At 50.3% G+C, this 22,205-nt stretch overlaps 10 protein-coding genes across 10 annotated transcripts; 6 read left to right on the forward strand and 4 right to left on the reverse strand.

Moving 5' to 3' along the window:
• Nucleotides 1–583: 583 nt before the first annotated feature.
• PFICI_06291 (uncharacterized protein) lies at nt 584–1,426 on the forward strand (the record flags this gene model as incomplete). Its single annotated transcript, XM_007834872.1, has 1 exon — nt 584–1,426. One exon carries the CDS (start codon nt 584–586, stop codon nt 1,424–1,426), a length of 843 nt encoding a protein of 280 aa, XP_007833063.1.
• Nucleotides 1,427–2,182: 756 nt separating this feature from the next.
• On the forward strand, nt 2,183–2,839 carry PFICI_06292 (uncharacterized protein; the record flags this gene model as incomplete). Its single annotated transcript, XM_007834873.1, has 1 exon — nt 2,183–2,839. The coding sequence occupies one exon, from the start codon at nt 2,183–2,185 to the stop codon at nt 2,837–2,839; it is 657 nt and encodes a 218-aa protein (XP_007833064.1).
• A 349-nt stretch (nt 2,840–3,188) lies between these two features.
• On the forward strand, nt 3,189–4,044 carry PFICI_06293 (uncharacterized protein; the record flags this gene model as incomplete). The annotated part of the gene is made up of 3 exons (XM_007834874.1): nt 3,189–3,369; nt 3,434–3,592; nt 3,647–4,044. 3 exons carry the CDS (start codon nt 3,189–3,191, stop codon nt 4,042–4,044), a joined length of 738 nt encoding a protein of 245 aa, XP_007833065.1.
• Nucleotides 4,045–4,666: 622 nt separating this feature from the next.
• On the forward strand, nt 4,667–6,368 carry PFICI_06294 (Folylpolyglutamate synthase; the record flags this gene model as incomplete). The annotated part of the gene is made up of 2 exons (XM_007834875.1): nt 4,667–4,699; nt 4,872–6,368. The coding sequence occupies 2 exons, from the start codon at nt 4,667–4,669 to the stop codon at nt 6,366–6,368; spliced, it is 1,530 nt and encodes a 509-aa protein (XP_007833066.1).
• A 61-nt stretch (nt 6,369–6,429) lies between these two features.
• PFICI_06295 (uncharacterized protein) lies at nt 6,430–8,001 on the reverse strand (the record flags this gene model as incomplete). The annotated part of the gene is made up of 1 exon (XM_007834876.1): nt 6,430–8,001. One exon carries the CDS (start codon nt 7,999–8,001, stop codon nt 6,430–6,432), a length of 1,572 nt encoding a protein of 523 aa, XP_007833067.1.
• A 769-nt stretch (nt 8,002–8,770) lies between these two features.
• Nucleotides 8,771–11,348, reverse strand: PFICI_06296 (CTP synthase; the record flags this gene model as incomplete). Its single annotated transcript, XM_007834877.1, has 12 exons — nt 8,771–8,912; nt 8,966–9,211; nt 9,276–9,979; nt 10,033–10,210; nt 10,405–10,547; nt 10,608–10,674; nt 10,728–10,758; nt 10,812–10,846; nt 10,898–10,953; nt 11,012–11,058; nt 11,121–11,129; nt 11,300–11,348. The coding sequence occupies 12 exons, from the start codon at nt 11,346–11,348 to the stop codon at nt 8,771–8,773; spliced, it is 1,707 nt and encodes a 568-aa protein (XP_007833068.1).
• Nucleotides 11,349–12,310: 962 nt separating this feature from the next.
• On the reverse strand, nt 12,311–12,496 carry PFICI_06297 (uncharacterized protein; the record flags this gene model as incomplete). The annotated part of the gene is made up of 1 exon (XM_007834878.1): nt 12,311–12,496. One exon carries the CDS (start codon nt 12,494–12,496, stop codon nt 12,311–12,313), a length of 186 nt encoding a protein of 61 aa, XP_007833069.1.
• A 75-nt stretch (nt 12,497–12,571) lies between these two features.
• On the reverse strand, nt 12,572–13,809 carry PFICI_06298 (uncharacterized protein; the record flags this gene model as incomplete). Its single annotated transcript, XM_007834879.1, has 3 exons — nt 12,572–12,871; nt 13,060–13,468; nt 13,724–13,809. 3 exons carry the CDS (start codon nt 13,807–13,809, stop codon nt 12,572–12,574), a joined length of 795 nt encoding a protein of 264 aa, XP_007833070.1.
• Nucleotides 13,810–15,480: 1,671 nt separating this feature from the next.
• On the forward strand, nt 15,481–17,473 carry PFICI_06299 (uncharacterized protein; the record flags this gene model as incomplete). Its single annotated transcript, XM_007834880.1, has 8 exons — nt 15,481–15,709; nt 15,770–15,849; nt 15,903–15,921; nt 15,979–16,244; nt 16,295–16,452; nt 16,543–16,754; nt 16,808–16,956; nt 17,012–17,473. The coding sequence occupies 8 exons, from the start codon at nt 15,481–15,483 to the stop codon at nt 17,471–17,473; spliced, it is 1,575 nt and encodes a 524-aa protein (XP_007833071.1).
• A 749-nt stretch (nt 17,474–18,222) lies between these two features.
• PFICI_06300 (uncharacterized protein) lies at nt 18,223–20,676 on the forward strand (the record flags this gene model as incomplete). Its single annotated transcript, XM_007834881.1, has 7 exons — nt 18,223–18,598; nt 18,656–19,172; nt 19,244–19,297; nt 19,365–19,440; nt 19,503–19,536; nt 19,589–20,179; nt 20,234–20,676. The coding sequence occupies 7 exons, from the start codon at nt 18,223–18,225 to the stop codon at nt 20,674–20,676; spliced, it is 2,091 nt and encodes a 696-aa protein (XP_007833072.1).
• Between the last annotated feature and the right edge of the window lie 1,529 nt (nt 20,677–22,205).

Consider the following 22,205-nt stretch of genomic DNA (forward strand, 5'->3'; position numbering starts at 1 on the left):
ATCCAGGAACAGTGTCTGATCTATAAGATGGATTGGCCAAATGGCCAGGACATCCAGACACTTTATTCTGCCACCCGTTAATCTCGTATGAACATTGGACATTTATCGGTTGTGAGTAGTCGAGAAAAAGGCAGGGTCCATCAAGTGCTAAATTCCCACATGCAAAAACTCAGATTAAAGCTACAAATTTACTTTGACAAAGGAGTGACACATCAGATCCCAGGTACCAATGATGTTGCTTTGTAGACACAAAACGATTGTCACTGGCGTCTTTGTGCCTTGTCGTATCACAGTATCTTCTTAATCCACAATAGGAGCGGTGTATATAGAAAAGACCAGATAATATAACATTGAATGTAACCTGCAAAAACTCCATTGGTCATATTGAAGTTTACCATCGTCTGTGTACAGCGTGACAAGATAGAACAACTGTTTCGTTCTGTACATGTGATTGTAGCTGGATTCGATATGTTCAGGACTTGGTATATAGCCAAGCTAGTGTGCATGTTCATCATGTTACCGTGCCATCGTGCCTTTCATTCATGACAGCAAGATCTCATTTTGGACCATCAGATTGTTCAAGATGCCTGCTCGATTCCCGTTCAAGCCCGCTACCTCGGTTAATGAAGCCACCAAGCCTCTCGAGGCATGCGAGCTTCTGATAGCAGACTCTCAACGGCAAATCTGGGCCGTTGGGAACAGATTCATGATCAAGGTCAAACCATATCATGCCGGTTGTAAAGTCGAGATCGATAATGTGAGTCTGGTCCAAAGGCACACTAACATGCCTGCTCCTACCATTATACGCTCCTGGAAGGATGATGATCGCTTCTTCACTCTACAGAAACGAGTACCAGGTGAGACCCTCGAAGCCGCATTGCCCCGGCTTACCCAGCAAGATCTGACAAAAATCGGGGAGGACCTTGGCCAGCATCTTTACAAGATGCGCAGGATACAGAATACAAGAATGGAAATGGTCAATGGTACCGGTGTAGTCGACTGGAGATTGCTCAAGCCTGTGCCCGAGGCAAGAGCCGACAGATATTCGGTAGAAACCGACGGACAACTCGCAGGACTTCTTGCCCACCGCATTCGAGGCCATCTCGAGGAAAGTCTTTTAGAAGAGTTCATGAGCCAAATGCCATCGGGTCAGCCATACACATTTAGTCACTCTGATCTCCATGAGGGCAACATCATGGTCAAGGATGGCAAGTTCAGTGGCCTGATTGACTGGGACCTGGCTGGCTACTATCCGATTTGGTGGGAGTCGGTCAATGCAACGTCTCTACTCGATCCTTACCTCTCCCCTGGATTGGCTTGCCCTCAGGCGCTGCGATGGTTTAATGTCTATCAAGCAATCCGTGATGCGCCGGGAGAGGCAGAAACCTTGGAGAAACTGGGAAATTATCTGTACAAGCATGAGTAAAGACCCAATAAGAGTAGATAGGATAGATCAGTAAGACTAATGAGTAATGGTGAGATGAGATGCGCAATCTATTTACCAAGTATCCGTAAATCTGAAGGTTGTAATGTCATTTGGGTGCATCTCGACTCCAATAGCTCCCTCCAATTAGTACTTATTAGCATTGACTTGGAAAGACTTTGGCTTTGTTTCTCGTTTCTTGCCTTCTCCACCAACAAAAGCCACGGCTTGGTGAGAATAAGGTAAACAAAGAAATTGAATCAGAGAAAAAGGAGAAAAGATTCCAAAGAGAAAGATTCCATATACTATTACTAGGGTCCATTCCGCACCCGCCCGCACCCACGCCCGCACCATTGAGGCGGGATCTCGGGGGTCTAGAAGGTACCGCCAACTGTTTAGCACCACTTTCAGCGCGTTCAGGAATCGACACGCTGCCGAACTGCCTCTCAAGTGCTGGGCTGCCCCACCAAGAAGCTCGCCCAAGCTTCTGAAACTTGATGTGCGATTACGACATTGCCAGCTGCAGCTCCAATTACCTCTTGAGAGCTGCATATCCCGCCATTGATCGGGGGGTAACTTGAATCCGTATCTCTGTATATAGATAAAGAGCAGCTCGAGACCCAAACTCTCATGTCTCTGAAGCTCACCAGAAACATCTGCACAAGCTCAATCAAGCTACGCTCACCAATTCCATCAGCTTCGACTTTACTCAACACAAAAAGAACCAGCTTCCGCCAGTTCCACAGCACTCAATTCAAGATGGCCGTCCCACCCAAGTTTGCTGGCCAGAAGCTGCAATTCGCAAAGCCTCAGACGCCCGCCACTACCGGCGTGGCCGCCACGACGCATAACCTCGAAGTCTACCTGGACTACGTCTGTCCCTTCTCCGCAAAGCTGTTCAACACCCTATACAACACCGTGGTCCCCCTCATTCGCGAGAGCGGCGAGTGGTCGCAAGGCCTCGAGATTGTCTTCCGCCAGCAGGTCCAGCCGTGGCACCCTTCCTCGACGCTCGTGCACGAGGCCGCCGTTGCCGTGCTGCAGCTCCAGCCCGAAAAGTTTTGGCAGTTCAGCGACGCCCTCTTCAAGCAGCAAAAGGAGTACTTTGATGTCAACGTGGTCAATGAGACTCGCAACGACACCTACAAGCGCCTGGCCAAGCTCGCCGCCAGCGTCGGCGTCGACGAGGCTCAAGTGTTTGATCGCCTCAAGATTAGTGACAAGCCCGGCGAGGACGGCAGTTTGAACAGCGGCAACAAGGTCACCAATGACTTCAAGGTCCTTGTCAAGATGGCTAGATTGGTGGGTGTTCATGTCAGCCCGACGGCCATCTTTGATGGCGTGGTCGCCAATGACATCAGCTCCGGCTGGGGCAAGCAGGAGTGGGCCGACTGGTTGACAAAGAACGTGGTGTAAGCTATAGCCATACACTCAGATAGCTTGGAGCTTGGGGGTAATGAATGATTTTATAGAGCGCACACCGATAAATTCAATAGAACATCATCAAGACTGTGAAAGGACAATTTGTCGACAAATACTTCTCGTGAAACATTTGGATTATACAACGCAAGAACAAGACGTATACTGAGTATAGGTTTCTTCAATAGTACCTACTAGTAGGGGTTGTAGGACATGGCTTAGCGGGCTTCCAGGGCACAGACCCAATAGGTGCTAAACGCGGTCGGCCATTGAATTCTCTACGCGGTCTTCCAAGCTAAACCAACCATCATCCTTCTGGTCCAGTAAATTGTGAAATCAGTTCACCATGTTGCTTGTCGCAACCATCAGGAGGTCTCAAACAAGCTCCTTGAGACCTCTGCTACGTTCGTTTCAAGCCCAATTGCCTGTGGCGGGCATCAGATTACAAGTATGTAGGCGACTGGCATCAACATCGACCAAGGCCACGCCAAGCGCCAAAGACGCCGCAGCTCCAGCCGCCAAGTATAGTCAGTTACTTCAATGATACCTACCTCTTCTGACTTTATATACCATACTGACATGTAAGCGTAGAATACCCCGAAACATTACAGCTCTTCCACGCCGGTGTCTCTAGAATCACATTCCTGGCCTGTGTGAAATTGTCGACGATTCTCCTGTCGGCATTCTTCATCTTTGTCGTCACTCCAGGATACCACGCAAAAGAAGGCTGGAGCGCCACCACCATTCGCAGTGAGTGTGCAAAACAAGTTATAGATGTTTTCCGATGATATTAACCATGAGAAGCGGCCCTCTGCGGTGCCGTTCCCCTATTATTCGTAGGCTGGACCACATCGCCATTCGTGCTCATGATCACCACCAAGCTTCCGCCCTTTGCCCGGATATCCGAGCAATATCTCAAGCGGTATTTGGCAAATCTCCCAGCTGACACAGTCTTTGGTGTCACCACCATGAGTCCCATCGCCAAGCCCAGAACCAGCAAGGTTATTCTCTCAGAGCTTCGTCAGACAAACCGGAGATTGGGCATAGTAAACTACGTCCGAGACGCGGCGGCAGAAAATGCCACACGCAAGTGGTATAATTATCGAGCCGTGGACAAGTTCAGCATCCAGACCAATAACGCCAAGGGGCAACAATGGTATTGGGACGCCATAGCAAAACACATCCCCAAGGAAAAGCCTTGAGAGATCTTTGTACCTGTACATGTAAAACTTGTGAAGCAAATTGGCTTACAATGGTACTTGACACTATGTCAAGCCCGTCTCTTGAGGGGTTGATCCATATACTCAGGCATATGTAAAAAATACCAATAGCGATTGATCTAGGAAACAATGTTTATATGCAAGACGAATGCTGGCCAGTTCTCACCATGCATTGAATATTGTATTTCACAATGGTAATCCATCATTAGACTCTGCTCTATACTTCTCATTCTTCATCCAATTCGAGTCCGAGGTGCAATACTTGATGGAATCTTCATCTACACGGGGACACATTATCATACATAATGTAGTCGCTTGTTCATTCAGACATAACCAATCCCGGCGCAAAAGACGGTGCACCGACTCCGAAGTCGGAAAAGTGGATCGCGCCGGCCTAAAAACGCAGATCGGGGGAGTCTTTCTGGTTTTTCTCTGATCAGCCAGCCTTTCTAAAACCCTCCGACACGGAGCGAGCTACGATGATGACATGATAAGCAGCTTGTCGGCCGGGATGCATCATGCGTCTCGACATTCTCGACTCCTCCTCCATCCCTCGATCCGAAGCTGTATGTTGAGAAGCCCGAGCTTCATTCTCCGACGCACAATGGCTACGACTCAGGGTGGCAGGACATACAATGTGAGTCTTACAGTGAACCACCACCTAGCAACATCCCCCACCATTGAGCTCAAGCTCCCCATGATACCTTGCATACGTGCCCCTCCATACGCCGCTGTCTTGTCAGCAAAGACGTGACACGGCACTGCTTGTCAGAAAACATTCCATCTAACCAGTGGACTTTTGCATGTAGGATGCCATCGACGCTCTCAATTCCCTCCAGACCCCGTACGCCATCATCGAAGCCCGGCGCAAGGCTGGCATCCGGCCCGATGCCGCCTCCATCGCCGAGATGCGCGTCTACCTGCGGCGCATTGGCCTGAACCCCGCGGACCTCGACCGCCTCAACATTGTCCACGTCGCCGGCACCAAGGGCAAGGGCAGCACCTGCGCCTTTACCGCTTCTATATTGCAGCGCTACCAGGCTTCCCGGGGCGTACCGCGCCGCATCGGCCTGTTCACCAGCCCGCATCTGATTGCCGTCCGCGAGCGCATCCGGATCGACGGCCGCCCCATTGCCGAGGACCTCTTTGCCAAGTACTTTTTCGAGGTCTGGGACCTTCTGGGCCAGGCCGAGGAGCAGGAGAAGAAGCAACAGGCGGACGCCGATGCCTTGGGTGGCGAGGAGAGCAACAGGGGCGGCGTGCCCATGGCCACCCGGCCCATCTACGCCCGCTACCTGACGCTCATGAGCTATCACGCGTTCCTCCGCGAAGGCATCGACGTGGCCGTGTACGAGACGGGCATTGGCGGCGAGTACGACGCCACCAACATTGTGGAGCGGCCCGTCGCCTCGGGTATCAGCACCCTTGGCATTGACCACGTCTTTGCTTTGGGCGATACGGTCGACAAGATTGCGTGGCATAAAGCCGGCATCATGAAGACGGGCTGTGCTGCCTTTACCATTGAACAGGTACCCGAGGCCGCCGAGGTCTTGGTAAACCGGGCTCAACAAAAGGGCGTCGATCTCAAGGTCCTGGATGTCGACCCGAGGCTAAAGGGCATCGATGTCCGCCCCGATGCCTTGTTCCAGAAGAAGAATGCCACCTTGGGCGTGGCGCTAGCTGAAACGGCATTGACGAGACTTGACCCCAGCTTCAAGCGTGATTCCGAGAAGCTGCCTCAGGAATTCAAGGACGGCCTTGAACAGGTGGTCTGGCGCGGTCGGTGCGAAGTCAAGCCAGAAGGGCCAGTGGTTTGGCACGTCGACGGCGCCCACACGGTCGATAGTCTGAAAATGGCTACCAAGTGGTTCGCGGGTGAGTGCTCTGGGCGCAAGGGCCCCAAGGCGCTCATCTTCAATCAGCAAGGCCGGACTGAGGCGGTTGATTTCCTGGACGGCATGGTGGACGCGCTCAAGGCACACGGTCAAGGCGGATTCGCGCACGTGGTGTTTTGCTCCAACGTGACCTATGCAGCCACGGGATATAAGCGAGACTTTGTCAACTATCAGTATGATCCAGAGGCTATCAAGAAGCTGACGGCTCAGCACCAGTTTGCCGAGAAGTGGTCATCACTCGATCCAGAGGCAAAGGTGGTTGTTCTTCCCACTATCGAGGATGCAATCAACTATGTACGGGATCTGAGTAAAGATGTTCAAGGGGAGGAGACGGTGCAAGCACTTGTCACGGGCAGTCTCCATCTTGTTGGCGGCGCGCTGGGCATATTAGAGAAAGCGGATGCGCTTTGAACTTAATGAAGCAATTCAGAGCAAACAAAGGCGAATTGGGAGTATCATGTATAATTCAACATTACCTTGGAGCGTCGGGCTCCAAAACTTGTAGCAATGCCCCGATGAGGTGCAAACTTCCAGTGACTAATACCAATGTCTTTTGCTGAGAACCAAGCCCATCCTTTCTGACTTCTTCGATCGTATCGGTAATATTGTCACGTATAGCTGTTCGGCCTCCCGGGTATATCCTTTCATATGCGTCTCCAGCAGCGCCCTGCACCGACAAGTCCCTTTCAGCTTCTCCTTCTTTTCGCGGATGTGAATCATTTCTTGTAAAGATGGCTTCGTCAAAGGGGCACGCAGCGGCTCTAGAGCCCGACGGAATGCCAGCACATAATACCTTGAGCAATTTGCCCACATCACGCTCCTGCTGATTAAAGACCAAGACCTTTCGTGCATCACTGTCCGCATCCGCCTTGCTCGCAAACCACTTCGCGACCTCGTGCAGGCTCTCGGCAGTATGCGCGCCATCAATGAGCCACGTGATATTGCCGTCCGCTCGAGTCTCGCACCGGCCTCGAAGCTGAGCTTGTTCCAGGCCGTGGCGCATAGCCTGCTCGAGGGTCTCCTGGGTAAGAGACTGGTAGGCTTCCCCATCGCACAGTTGGAGGTGTTCCGGCACCGCCGCCCGGACCAGAGCCCGGTTGTACTTTTGGAACTCGCCGGCGAGACTAGGGGTGTGATGTGCTGCCGAGATACTGCTCTCCTCGGCTTGTGCGTCCGTCACCTCGACCAAAATAGCCTTCTTCTCCACGGCCCGGGCGCGAATGACCTTCATGGCCTCCTCCTCTGCATCTCCGCCCTCGAGCTTGCGGGTAAAGATCTTGCGCCCGGCCTTGGCAATGCCAATCTTGTGCCAGGCAATCTCGGGCAGGGTGCCGCCCAGCATGCCGACGTGGTCAATGCCGAGCTGGGCCACGACGCCCGCCGTCACGGCCCCCGGCGGCAGGATGTTGGTCGAGTCGTACTCGCCGCCAATGCCGCACTCGATGACGGCGCTGCGCACGCCCTCGCGCAGAAACGCGTACAGGGCCATGATCGTCAGGAAGCGAAAGTAAAACGGCTTGGTCGCCGGCCCTCGGAGCTCGGCCTCGACCTCGTCGCTAATCTGCTGCTGCTGCTCTTGGCCAGTCGCCGCCACGTACTCGGCCCTTGCCGACGCCGTCATGGCGTCCCAGACCTCGAAAAAGTAGCGCGTAAAGAGCTCGCGGCCTATGGGCTCGCCGTCGAGCATGATGCGCTCGCGCACCGTGATCAGGTGCGGACTCGTATAAGTGCCCACGCGGCCGGCGACATTGCGGAGCTCGGGCTGCGTCAGCACCGACGTCAGGTACGCGCAGACGGACCCTTTGCCCTTGGTCCCGGCCACGTGGACGCACCTGAGGCCGCACAGGTCGTCGGGCGTCAGCCCGGCCCGGCCGAGCCAGGCAATGACCTCGGGAATGGCCACGGCATTGAGGTCTTGAGCCTTGTCGTTGCCGCCCTTGCTGTCGTCTGGCGCCGTGACTTTGGGAGAGAATAGCGACGTGATTGCGAAATTGGACTGCAGAGACGCCAGATGCGACAGGGCATCTTCATAGGTGCGCGACATGGCAGATTTATATCGCCGGGCTTGGCGAAGCGGCTTCGGGGCCCCGACCCGGGAGAATTCACAAGGCGACCAGCGGATATGAGAGACGAGGAGAAGCCCAGTTAATCGACTCGATAGATACTTCATACCACTTTTTGTGTCATTGAAACTCCTTTGACAGCCTCGAGCTGGAAATTTTAGCCACCATAATCCTGTCATTGCGGTCGTTGGATTATGACTTGTGAGCCTGTATGCTGCAGCTGCTGCCAGGTGGCCGTTTCTATAAAATAGGCCTCCGAAATCTCCTGGATTTGCATATGCCCTGCCCGATGAACCACGTCTTAACCGATTCAAGCTTTGGAGGAATGAATGCTCAAGCTATGATTTGTAATCTATTTCGTGCAAGAATAGATGTCCTGTAGTAGAAAACTCCGTGGAACTTGCCTCATGACCAGGAGCAGTGGGGGAAAATTGGATGAGTTTAGTACAATATTGCATTTATTTGTAGCTAGGCTCTACTTTGGTATATATCTTCTCAAACCTTTCTCTGCTCAAGTCGCCCTTGGATGGGCCATTCTGCGTCAGTCCTGGATCCGAATCCGAATAGCGCACTCTATCATAATTCCTCGTCCCAATAAATTTGTTTATTATAAGCAGCCAACGCCAACCATGCATTCTAGGAAGTCTTTTTTCGTTTCCTGATTCCGTTTGTGGACCTTCTAGACAAGCCGTTTACCGAATCTAGAGAGACCATCTACTGTTCAGCAGCAAAACTCGTCATACTGCTAATCTAAAAGTGAGATGCGCGACCCTTTCCGTGGCTAGCTTCCTCAATCATCTGGTCGAGGCACCCCGAAGCAGCGGCTACAAAACCAAGGTACGTGGGAGATGGGTCCAAAACCTTGCTGGTGTACTCGGGGTGTGCTTGCACACTGTAATATGATGTTAGTCATTTGTCTTGGAGTAGTCCTCTTTCTCAACTTACCCAACGAAGAAGGGGTGGTCCTTGATCTCAATGCACTCAACTCTGACGCCTTGGCTATCGAGAGCAGTCAAGGAAAGTCCAGCCTCCTCGAGCTTCTCAATGTAATCGGGGTTGACCTCGTAACGGTGTCGGTGACGCTCCTCAACAACATCTCCGCCACCGTAGATGGCGCGAAGCTTGCTCCACTCGGTGCCGGGCTTGAAGTGGGATGTCCGGGTGCCGAGTCTCATTGTGCCACCCATTTGCCTGTTATAGGTTAATACTTGTTGCCAAGCTGATAATCCGAGACCCGAAAATGAAGAAAACTCACTCCTTGGAACCCTCGGGCATAAAGACAATAACGCGGTTCTCTGCGTGAGCAGAAATCTCCTCAGAAGTAGCACCCTTGAGACCCATCTCGTTACGGGCGTATTCCATGACGGCAACCTGCATTCCGAGGCAAATACCCAAGAAAGGAACCTTGCGCTGGCGTGCCCACTTGGCGACCTCAATCATTCCCTCCACTCCTCTAGAGCCGAAGCCGCCAGGGACAAGAACACCCTGAGCCTCACAGACAGCCTTCCAGGCGTTGTGGTACTTGGGCGGGTCCTTCTGTTGCATATCGTGCTCGAGGTGCTCGGAATCAACCCAGATGAGGTTCAGCTTCCGCTTGCATCTCATGGAGGAGTGCTCAAGCGACTTTCGGACACTGAGGTAGGCGTCTTCGAGAGCGACGTACTTGCCGACCAGGACAATGTTGACAGGAGCGAGGTGCTGCTCGGGCACGACTGTCTTCTTCCAGAGATCCCACAGAGCCGAACCCTTGCTGACCATGTCGGGGGACAGCACGTGCTTATCAAGGGCCAGACCCTTGCGCAGCAGCTTCAGCAAGCCCTGCTCCTCTAGGAGAAGGGGAACTTGGTAAATGGTCTCCATGTCACGCACGCCAATAACCTGCTCGAACTCGACTTGGCAACTTCTAGCGACCTTGTGTATCGTGCCGTCATCCAGGGGTCTCTCACAGCGACAGGCAATCTGAGTGGTCGTTAGGTCTGGTCTCGCCACTGCAAATTGATGGGTTCTCTTACCGCGTCTGGAATGAGACCAGCACTTCGCATCGATCTTATGGCATTCTGGGTGGGCTTGGTCTTTTCCTCTCCGTTGATGATTGGGACGTATGACACGCCAATGTTGAAAAAGTTCTCTGGGCCAAGTCTGTGTCTGAGCTGAACCAGTGCCTCAATGAAGGGACCAGACTCGAGATCACTAATAATTGGTTAGTCATAGTCCTATGCTGGACAGTTTTGAGAGTAAAGACTTACCCAACTGTGCCACCCTATCAGATTGCAAGTTAGTATCAAATGCGCTTGTTCCTATTTGAAGCCAGAAGACATACCAATTCAACTAGTACAAATGTTAGCATTATTTTCGACTTTCAATGCAATCATGAAGGAAATAACGTACTGATGCAGACATCCGGCTCGGCGCCGGAATCGTCAACTGGGATCTTTGCGACGCGCTCGATCCACTCCTGGATGGCGTCTGTGATGTGAGGAACGACCTGAACAGTCTTTCCAAGGTAGTCTCCTCGCCTCTCCTTGTCCTGCACAAATTTGTCAGCCACTGCCATCGCTATTCATCTGGATCTTATCGGGTTTCATACAATGACCAGCTTGTAGATCTTGCCGGTGGTCATGTTGCTGTCATGACTCAACTGAATGCCGAGATATCTTGATACTATCGTGAGTCATGGCGCCAGAGGTTCGAAATTTGGCAGATTTACCTCTCGTAGTTTCCGAGATCCAGATCCGTCTCTGCACAATTCTCAGCTTGACGTCCATCAATCAGAACTTGCACCTTTTCTTACCGCCACCATCGGCCAGAACGAAGCACTCTCCGTGCCTAGAGGTTCAATCAGTCACATGCAACCCAGAGAAGCAGCAATAATCCTACTCGAGAGGGTTCAAGAGTCCGGCATCTGTGTTCAGGTACGGGTCTAGTTTTTGTGCCTGAAGCGGAATGAGCATCAACTAGTCAGAAAAATTGCAGCTTCCGGGGGTTTCATACAGTGACACGGAGACCCAGGGTCTTCAAAAGCAGACCGGCACTGCTGGCTTTTCACACACGAGAATCTATCAGCAGACGAAGACCACGGGACCGCCTGGTTTGTATTTACCAATAATGCCTAAAGGAATTGAGAATTAGCACAGTCACTTTACAAAGAGGCTATCTTGAAAATGCACTTGGCGATGGCGATGGCGATAGTGGGCTTGGTCCATCTGATATGGCACAGCAAGCAGGCGGGCAAGCACATGGAAAGGCAAGAGGTTCAGCGCGCGGTCGGACAGAACTCACCTTTGCCGACACCAGAAATGACACCACCGTTTACGAGAACGACCTTCATCTTGGGCGATTTGCAAGAACAAACTGGGGATTAACAACGTAAAAGAGAGGAAAGGTGCTGAATAGTGCCCGTGAGGATTTGTTGGATCTTCACCGGCGCAATGTCAAAAAGGTTGTGGCTGCTGGTCGTCGACGTCGAAAAAAAGATAAAATCCAGAAATGGCCAACCCCACTACGCTGCCTAACAAAGCTGCTAGCTCTCTCTGGGGCGCGTCAGTGCGACAGAGGTGAAAAAAAATTCCCTGCGCGCGCCTCGTCGCCAACCTAGACTCGGACGAGTCTCACCTTGAATTATGACGCCTAATTGGTTTGACTTCTGACGCTAGTCTAAGTCTGGGCTAGCTTGGACGTACGACTCGAAGTTTTTCATGTACAATAACAAGTCTCTTATGCACCACTTGCTTTCTGCTTTTGGCATTCATTAAATCTCTATACTCAATCCCGTCGATTCGCACTATGAGAGACTATTTCACACAAGACAACTGTTTCTTTCCACCAGGTTTGGTAGTCCTACATAAAGTATATCCGGGAGCACAGAACAAGAGCTTCGTAGTATCGACTACCCACATGTCGGGGACTTGGTCGTCATGCATGGATGTGGATTCTATGAGTCAGTAAGCATCGCCTCATGTTCATGTCGTTCTTCTCTACACTTTATGGAATGCCATAATATTTCAGATGTCTCTTTTTTTTTATGTATTGGGTAGAAGGTGTATTCTTCATCTAGCTGGTTCTGATTACGTCCCCTCCCTCTTGAACCGAGCGGCGTGGTTGATGAACGACTTGTGGCACTTGGAAGTTGGAACCATTAATCTGGGTATTGCTGGTGCGAGTGTGTTCCCCAAGACTCCAGAGGCCAATCCAATAACGATAGTCTATGCAATCTCTGAGCGAGCAGTTGGCTCCGTAGAAGATGTGAGAGATCAAAGAGATAGAGAACGATTGAGTATGTAGTCGGATGGATCATTCAATCAGATCACAAAACATTATCCATTGACGGAATAGTCTTGGACTGGTGTAGGGGAACTGGCTCTGCTGAGTGTTGTCCTGCATCGGCCACTGGCTCTGGGTGTTGTTCTGGGGATGGAAGCCACCTCGGCCTCCGCCACGGCCTCCACGGCCTCTGCCCCGTGTGCTCTGTCCGTTCATGGCGGGGCAGTTTCTCCAACTGTGGTTAGGATCGTTACAACCGAAGCAAAGCTTGCTCTCCTTGCGGTACTTGTACTATGACTGCGTAAGCTTCGGGTATCCTGCTTGCTGCATGACTGCGTTGATTTTGTCGATCTCCATGGGGTCTGGGTCTGAGCTATCAGAGTTCTGATTGCCGTTCTCTTTGTTGCCTCCACCTTGGTTGCCGAAGAGCTGGGTGTTGCCGTTACCACGCATTGCTGCGCGTCGACTGTTGTCGTCAAGCTTGGAGTATAGCTTTACCCATCCCTCGTTTTCATCACCCGCCGGGGGCTCCACCTGGTATGCGACTGCATTGGTCAGTGTGGTGTTGACGCGGGCTGCCAGCTGGGAGACCTCTTAACCGTACAAAATAATGTGGTTTCGCCTTGTTAAGCTTTTCAATATTTTATAGAGGCGGAATCACGATGGCGATGCCACGGTCTGTCGCATTTGGCCATGGAGCTCTGCAGTGTTCGCCACGCTTCCAGGAGCCTCATGATTGGAAGTGTTGCTGGCCATAGGGCTGGCTTGCAGGTATGTACTGCGTCTGCAATGATTCTCTCAAATATAAAGTCGTTGAACCTCTGGTGAATGAGAGTTTCCACAGCCTCGGGGTCGTTTCTGACTGCACCCTCTCCATTGTGATCGGGGTTCTCTCCATCGCGGTCGGAATCCTCTTCCGAGTGCTCGTCTGAGAATAGCCAAGGAAGGCAGCCGACGCCATCCTCATTTCCTCCAGTCATGTCGTCTTCGACATCATCGCGATCTGCATTATCATCGTCACTGTCGCCAGAGAACTCGGAGACGTCTGATTCCTCTGAAGAGGAGCTCTCCTCCTCCACGTGTTCCTCCCTGCTGTCCAGCTCTTCCTCAGATTCGGCCTCGTCATCTGATACGACGAAATTGGCAAAGTTGCCACGAGGGTCGATTCCGCTCCTGATGCCAGCTCCGCTGGATCATTGCTTAATCAGCTGAGTTGGCGTAATTCGTCGACGGAAGCCATCGTGTGCTGTATGTTATCGTTGGCAGTGTAAACAATGTTGCCTGAAAGCAACGGCAAGGTAAATAGTATGCCAAGTTATTGCATTGGCACTGGCATTGCGGCGAAGCCAGTACTTCAGCAGCAGGTTAGGCGGGTGCTGCTGATATGACAACCATGTAAGCTGGCCTGGTTGGACTGGCTTGCCCGAATAGTAGGGCATTCACCTGGGCGTAGTGTGCCACATGAGCCCATTGTCCTGAAGAGCTTTTTGAAAGCGCTTGTTCCACCTGCCCAGCCCCAGAACGTACATGCCAACATGCCACAAATATGGCGATGTATTCCAAAGAGCTCAGACGTGAGCCGACTGGACTGACTGGGAGAAACTGCGCGTGGACGTCGAGGAGCGAAATTTGGTTCGTCTCAAAACAAACCAGTCTTTAGGTGGTGCAAAATGGCGGGAACTCATCAAATCAGCGACAAGTCGTGGTCTATCATGTCCTCCAGCGGCGGTTCGTCAAGTCGAATAAGATTAAGAATCATTTTGGTGATTTTGCCACTTTGGGACCAGGGTTAGTAAAGGATGTTCCAATCTGAATCTCCATCTCGCCCGGCAAATTCAACATCAATAATGGACCAGAATCGTGAGAACGTCTCGCCGTCTGGCATTGTGCCTCGGTAGCAGATCAACTGCCACTATAATTGCTTTGGGCATATCACTTGACTGGGTCATTTCTAAGATCCCTCTTATGTCTCAATGATATGGTATCGCTGACATCTAGCCAGATGTATTCGTGAAAAATTCAGCATTGGTTTGATAACCTAGGGAAAGCGGCGCTCTGATGATGATGGAATTTATCATCAGACAAAGGCGCGAGTTTATGAATATAGTGATTGGAAAGCTATATGACGGTGAAGGATAGGAATTTGTTTTGAGAAGGGAAGAGGGAAATGTTCAAAATATCTTTGAGCGTGGAAATTTAAACTCATGAACCATGATTGTGTTTCTTGTTTTGCCATTACATCCCGAATGCTCAAACACTTGAGAGTCACTATGATTGTCAGTATTCTGTGTCTCACCATCACACTAAGAAACACGCAACTAGCTCACAATTTGCTATCGCATCATGATAAACATGTTTTCTCCATGTATACAATCAAGTTCCAATGCCCGAATCTACTCATTGCTGTCCAAATCGGATAACGAACAGGAGCAGCCCTCTCCCCCATGCAGAACAGAGGGTTTGCTGGGCACGCCGCGGGAACGGGAGTGGCTTTGGCGTGTTTGGAAGCCCAGGGTCCGTCCCACTGGCCCACCAGATTTAGCGTCCGGGGAACTTGGAACCCGCTGATAATAGGTACATTCGGGTTCTTGGCCTCTTGGCCGCATCTTTATTATAGCCTCATCCCATGGGAGATGTTCTGTATGTCAGCGACTGATGCACTCAATCTCGCCGTGTTACATTGCACAACTGAAAGAGTTGATGCAATGTTGGCTGCCCACAACATGGGCTAATCACGAAAACTAATAGACATGATGTCATGGAATTGTGCTTCGGCTACCGCTGATGCGATAGGGCCAGGTACCTGCACACCCCGCATTCTGTTTTATCTATGGGTCCCGTTCTAATATGTAATCGTTGTTGGTCATGATCTTATTGAAAAACATGCGACGCCGATTCTGGTCAATCATAGTACTACTACGGGCACGTCTGGTCGGGCAATGATTTGCATTTGAGCTCTCGCACTTAAATTGCCCTGTTCGGGTAACTGCCGACGGTCCGGCCGTTATCAGTCGCCTCTGATCCCGTATGTAGTATTCCTGTGATCATATCTTTTGCCGTTTCTGCTCGCCCGTGGTTCTCTCTCTTCATCAATCCGCCAAGATTTGTCCCTGCCGATTAGTTTCTGGTGATCATCGTTTTGCAGTGATCTGTTGCTAGGATTACTCACTGCCTTTGTGCGAATCTGTGTCTTGGCCACGATGACCGACGCCGAGGTTGAAAACAAGGGCGCATACCCTGGGGAAGACATTGAGAAAAAGACAGTGTCAAATGAGCAGGGTCGTCAACATGAAGTCGGAACCATCATGCATGCCGATACCAATGATGCCGATGAGGCCTACAAGGTCTTTGTGGAACAAGCCGGCGAGGTCCTCGACATAACGCCCGAGGAGGAACGTCGGTTGTTGAAAAAGATTGACTGGAATCTCAGTAAGTTTTGAGCAATTATCCTCATACACACGGTATAATTCCTAACATGGCACATTATAGTGCCTCTCTTGTGCCTATGTTATGGCCTCAACTATCTTGACAAAACGGCCATTTCTTATGCAAGCGTCATGGGATTAAAAGTGAGTTCACTGCTCCAATCACATGTATTTTTGACTAACAAATACGACTGCAGACAGACATCAATCTAGTTGGTGGGTGCCACAGCACAAGACTGTCGGGGAAAATCATCTAGGCTGACAAACATACAGGTCAGGATTATAGCTGGGTTGCTTCCATGTTCTACTTCGGTTATCTCGCCTTTGAGTGGCCAACAAACCGCCTCCTGCAGAGATTCCCACTGGCCAAATACTCTGCCTTCAATATTATCATGTGGGGTTTGACACTCTGTTGCATGGCTGCAGTCAAGAATTTCGCCGGCGCAATGACTGTGCGCTTCTTTCTCGGCGTCTTTGAAAGTGCCGTGTCCCCGGGATTCGCGCTTTTCACTAGTCAATGGTGGACTATTCGCGAGCAGGTCAGTACTTGGTTTCTTAAATGTCAGGTCACTTACACTCATTTACTTAGGGTTCCCGAACAGCGATATGGTTCAGCTTCAATGGATGGGGTCAAATTCTTGGTGGATTCATTGCATATGGCATTGCAGTCGGAACAGAGGCACACCCAGTTGCTATCAAGAGTTGGCAGCTCGTATTCCTGGTAATCGGCTTCTTCACCGCTTCCATGTAAGTCTGAGAAGTCAACTCGGCTCGTAGCCACCTGACGTTTTCCTTGATTCTTGAATAGAGACAAACTGACATATTGCGACTTGATAGGGGCGGTCTGTTTCTATACTTTATGCCCGACAATCAACTCAATGCACGATTCCTGACTCAAAAGGAGCGTCTCATGGCCGTGGAGCGTATCAGAATCAACCAGCAAGGTGTAGGCAACAAGCATTGGAAGCTGTATCAGGTCATTGAGGCATTGAAAGACCCGATGGTTTGGGCATTCGTCTTTTACAGCGTAGTCGCCGACATCCCCAACGGTAAGTATCCGGAATCGTATGGCACAAGTTAGACACTAATTCGTTGCGTAAAGGTGGAATTTCCAATTTCTTCTCTCAGCTCATCGTGTCGTTTGGATACACGAACACGCAGTCGCTGCTGCTAGGCACGCCTGGTGGAGCTGTAGAGGTCGTGGCCTTGGTCGTTGTGGGGTGGCTTGGTGATCGATTCAAGAACCGACTTGTAGGTGCTATCGGGAACCTCAAATGACCGGACTATTGCTGACTCTGTGACACAGCTCATATCAACATCTGGACTTCTTATTGCCGCGCTTGGAATGCTCCTCATTGCTTGTCTACCAGAGTCGAACAATGTCGGCCGCCTTGTGGGGTACTATCTTACGCAGGCGTCGCCTACCCCATTCGTGGCCCTTTTGTCACTTATTTCGACCAATGTTGCTGGCTGGACCAAGAAGACGACAGTTGCTGCATTGTACCTGATTGGATACTGCGTTGGCAACATTGTTGGACCGCAAATCTTTTTGGAAAAGGATGCACCTCAGTATCGGCCTGCCGAGATAACAATCATTGTCTGTTATCTTGTCTGCGTGGTCGATATCATCTTTATTTACTTCTGGTGCAAGCGAGAGAACAAGAAGAAGGAAGCTATTCGGTCGGCACCTGGATACACCAAGCTGACGGGGCAAGAGTTCTTGGATCTGACTGATCGGGAGAACCCTGAATTTATATATAGTTTGTAGGGTTCAAAATTCGGTTGGTTTTCAGCATAGAAGAACGAGGTTGGCTATTTTTTCGCCATTTTGAACGAGTAACATCGATAATACAGAACAGTCAGATATCTACATCCGCTGCAAAGTATGTCCATATTTGTCTGCCTTTGGAAAGCCAGAATTACACCAATGCCAAAATGCTCTTGGGTATGTGGAGAAAAGAAACTAGAGGTACGCAGGTAGTATAGTCAATCAACTAGATGCTCGCTAATACAATAAATAGGTGGATTCTACTATGGAGAACATAGAGCATATTTTGTTTCAAACTACATACTGTTGGTATTGACAGCTTTCATGCGGTTTGAACCTCGAACGCATCGACCAGGTAATTATCCCAGGTCAAGACTAGGCCAGTTCAACTTACCGAGGAAATGCACGGGAATACACAGAGGATCGCCAGTCTCGGTTGTTGCAACATGTCCGGGGTAGCGGATGCATGTGCGGGGAAACAGCCAACCCGGTAACACCTCACTGCCAACCCAGACTACATTCAAGTTTGGGGGCAGTAGAATTCGGGGTAGCATTAATACTTCCTTTGGATGGCACAGCAAATATCGTCCAGTACAGACTCGGCTTGATTTCAGCATCAACTTTCACCGCCTCTCCTCCAGCAAAAGTGAAGTTCGGAACAGAAACCGGTTCAAGCTTTAGTGAACCTAAAACATCTAGACTTTGGCAGACCATTCACCATCTGCACCCGGGCACTGGACTGATCAACGATGCATCATCCGCAAGATGAAGTTCATCAACATTCCCTCAAAGACCCCGAGTCTTTCTGGGGCCATCAAGCCGAGCAACTCTACTGGCACAAAAAGCCCGACAGCATCCTCGCGCGGACTGGTAAGACTCTGAAAAGCGGCACGAGACATCCAAGCTGGGAATGGTTTCCTGGGGGAGAATTGTCCAACTGCTTCAACTGCGTTGATCGACATGTGCTGGCTGGCAACGGAAACCATCCTGCCATCTTCTACGACAGCCCAGTAACCACGACAAAACAGACCATTACATATGCGCAACTTCTCGACGAGGTAGAGACGCTCGCCGGCGTCCTACGGGACGAAGGTGTCAAGAAGGGTGATGTCGTGCTCATTTACAGTAAACAAAAAGGCCTCCAATATCGCCGCCGAGCAAATTTTGCTGACATCTGAATAGTGCCAATGATACCGGCAGCTTTGATCGGCATCCTCGCCATCAACCGTCTTGGTGCCGTTCACGCAGTCGTCTTTGGTGGATTCGCCGCATCATCTTTGGCCCAGCGCATCGAAGCATCAAACGCCGTGGCCATTCTCACAGCTTCATGCGGTATTGATGGAAACAAACCGCCAATCAGCTACAAGCCGCTCATCCGGGAGGCCATCCAGCTCTCAAAGCACAAGCCCGAGAGAGTACTCGTATGGCAGAGAAATGAGCTGCGTTGGGATCCTCTGGACAAGACCGGAGGGGAGCGGAATTGGTTCAAGCTGGTCAGAAGCGCGCGAGCCAGGGGTATGAGGGCAGACTGTGTTCCGGTCAAATCCAGCGACCCAATCTACATAATCTACACGAGCGGCACGACTGGTTCTCCCAAGGGAGTGGTCAGAGATGCGGCCGGCCATGCAGTCGGACTGCATCTCTCCATCAGCTATCTTTTCGGGGTTCATGGCCCTGGAGATGTGATATTCACTGCAAGGTCAGTCCTTTGACACAATTCCCGGCCACCCTTTGACCATCACTAAAGAATCGACATGCTTACGACAACAGTGACATTGGATGGGTTGTAGGACACAGCTTCATCCTGTATGCGCCGCTTCTCACGTAAGTAAATCCAGTCTCCCCATATGTGCATGGCCCTTGGAACGTCTTGCTGATATATCTCTCATAGGGGAGCCGCGACAGTACTCTACGAAGGGAAGCCTATTGGAACTCCAGATAGCTCTAGTTTCTGGCGTATTGTACAGGTGAGTCCAACCTTCGAAGAGACCTCTAGCAAACATGCGCTAACCATTGTGCTTGCACCTAGGAATACAAGGTCAACAGTCTTTTTACAGCACCAAGTAAGTAAAACAAACAAAGTTCACATGAGGATAACTATACTAACATGGACAGCTGCACTTCGGGCTATCAAAAGAGATGACCCAGAAAATAAACACTTGGAAAGAATTGGCGAGAATGGAGGCCTCAAGTCGCTCAGAGCTCTGTTTCTTGCTGGTGAAAGATCAGAACCGTCAATCATTTCCATGTATCAGCAACTCCTTCAAAGGCACGCTGCACCAGGCGCCACAGTGATCGATAACTGGTGGTCTTCAGAATCAGGCTCTCCAATTTCTGGACTCAGCCTATACCCACACGCTGGCAAGGACAGGACGATAACAGACAGGCAGGAAAAGCCCTTGAGTGTGAAGCCAGGCAGTGCTGGAAAGCCAATGCCGGGCTTTGATGTCAGAGTTGTGGACGACGATGGTAATGAATTGAAAAGAGGCAAGATGGGCAATATTGTCATGGCAATTCCGCTGGCGCCCACAGGCTTTCGAACCCTGTGGCAGGACGAAGAGAGATTCTATAAAGGATATCTCAAAAGATTTGGTGGGAAATGGCTCGACACTGGTGACGCGGGCATGATTGACTTGGACGGATACATAAGTATCATGAGCCGAAGCGATGACTTGATCAATACTGCAGGTCATCGTCTATCTACAGGTCAGATTGTCTCACATGGAAATGTTTATTTGAGCTTGCTAACATCAATGATAGGTGCTATTGAACAAGCCATTACCAGCCATCCCCTGGTGGCAGAAGCAAGTGTGATAGGCATACCAGACAACCTCAAGGGTCAGCTGCCGTTTGCCTTTATCACGCTCTCGGTTCCCGATCATCCTTCATCTGCTATACCAGACAAGAAGATTGGCGATGAAATTCAGAAGCAAGTACGGACCCAAATAGGTGGCATCGCGACCCTTGGCGGCATCATACAAGGGAAAAACATGATTCCTCGCACTCGGTCTGGCAAAACACTGCGAAGAGTGCTGAGAGAACTGGTTGAGAATGCAGTCCACGGCGATTTTGATAAACATGTCACTTGGCCTGCAACTATCGAAGACGCTTCAGTCATAGATGTGGCTCGGAGTAAAGTTGCCGAGTACTTCAAGGAAAAGGGTACTGCACACAAGGCCATCGAGGAGCGTGCCAAATTGTAGTATTATAGATGTACTCGAGTCTAGAATAAGCGTTTCTTCTCTGGAATTCCAGGCCAAGAATAACCAACACAATGAACGGACCGTCGAATGCAAGACACTTGAGTAGCCGGATGAACAAAATATATCAGCTCATACATCAGCTCATGGAAACCATTTAACAGAAGGCTTGAAACTTTGATACGCCACAGAGCGGCTAGTTGGTGTGGCTTACCCAGCAAAGTCTCAAAAGGCTGTTGTCAGTTATATGAAATTATGACGGCTGCGCTTCACGTTTGTGTGGACGCCCAACCTTTGACACTCATATAGTTGCACTTTTGTTTCTGAGCTTACAGATGGCGTGGTATAATGGTTATGTTGAGCACTCATTTGCTCATCTTAAGTCCAATAGCTTTGCGATATCTGATTACATTCTTTGGAAGTTCTGCACATGTTCGTTGGCATTCACAAATGCACGTAAAAATGCAAAAGGGACCTTTTCTTTTGCATAAGCCAGTCACTTTCTGGCTGCCAAACTTGCGTAATGTACTCTGTAGGAGCAATGCATCTGGGTAACGCACCTCAACAAATTCTGCAGGGTGCGATTCACATTGCGCCGCTTAACTGCAATGCACAACCGCTCCAACGCACATTTATCTGCATATCTCATGCACTACTTTTTGTATTCAACATATCTGGTTTCTCCTCCCATGATCTCATGAGCTCGGAGAATAGCCCACAATGATCAAGGAGACTCAACAAGATAATACGAAGTGCTCATGGACCGAAATCTCGGCCCTTTGGCGGTGACCGGAACTCCAATATGTCCGTCATTCTTTTCTTAATCAAAAGGCAAGATTTTCATTTGACTCTATTTCTTTTCCACTTACTTCCAGCCTCATTGAGAGAGCAGGTATCTGGTACAAATTCATACGACCACGCCCTCTGGACAAGTATTTCATGGTATAGCAACAAGATGGAATAAACTCGACGTGTTCGAGAAAGGTTGACCGGATGACCTGTCACCGACTGAGAAAGCAAATAGCAACCAAAGCCCATTGGCCAATGAGATGCTTTGAGAGCAAAGTAAACATGCCATATTAACGTTTGGCAGATTTTGCTTGGCAAAGGGAGGCTGGGGGGGAGTCAAGGAAAAGAAGAAAAAGAAATGCTCTACATGAAAATATATGCTATCAAGGTTTCGAGACACTCCAATATGACCGAATACACTTTTTTGCATGGTTTCTTCTTTAGGGTATCGACTCTGTTTCGCAAAGCCATGATCGGTGTGTCGGAATGTATTCTCCTGCAAGCCACGTGCAAGGAACGCCCTGGCAGTCTGGAAAAAGACAAAAGCAAAATCTTCAAAGTAGGCCAGATTTGGAAACAAGCTTCTCGGGACCCAGAAACATGTTGTTTTTAGGTTTTGGATCAACACGCTCTTTCGCGCGATAGGAAACTGCGGGATTTTGACCACGGCTCGTTCGCATAAAATCACCGACATTTGGAATCGTGACAATCCCCTTGCAGAGAGGTTCAAGGCGATGTTCAAC

The sequence above is a fragment of the Pestalotiopsis fici genome (assembly GCF_000516985.1).
Source record: "Pestalotiopsis fici W106-1 unplaced genomic scaffold PFICI_Scf_4, whole genome shotgun sequence".
In the NCBI taxonomy this organism is placed as follows: Eukaryota; Fungi; Ascomycota; class Sordariomycetes; order Amphisphaeriales; family Sporocadaceae; genus Pestalotiopsis; species Pestalotiopsis fici.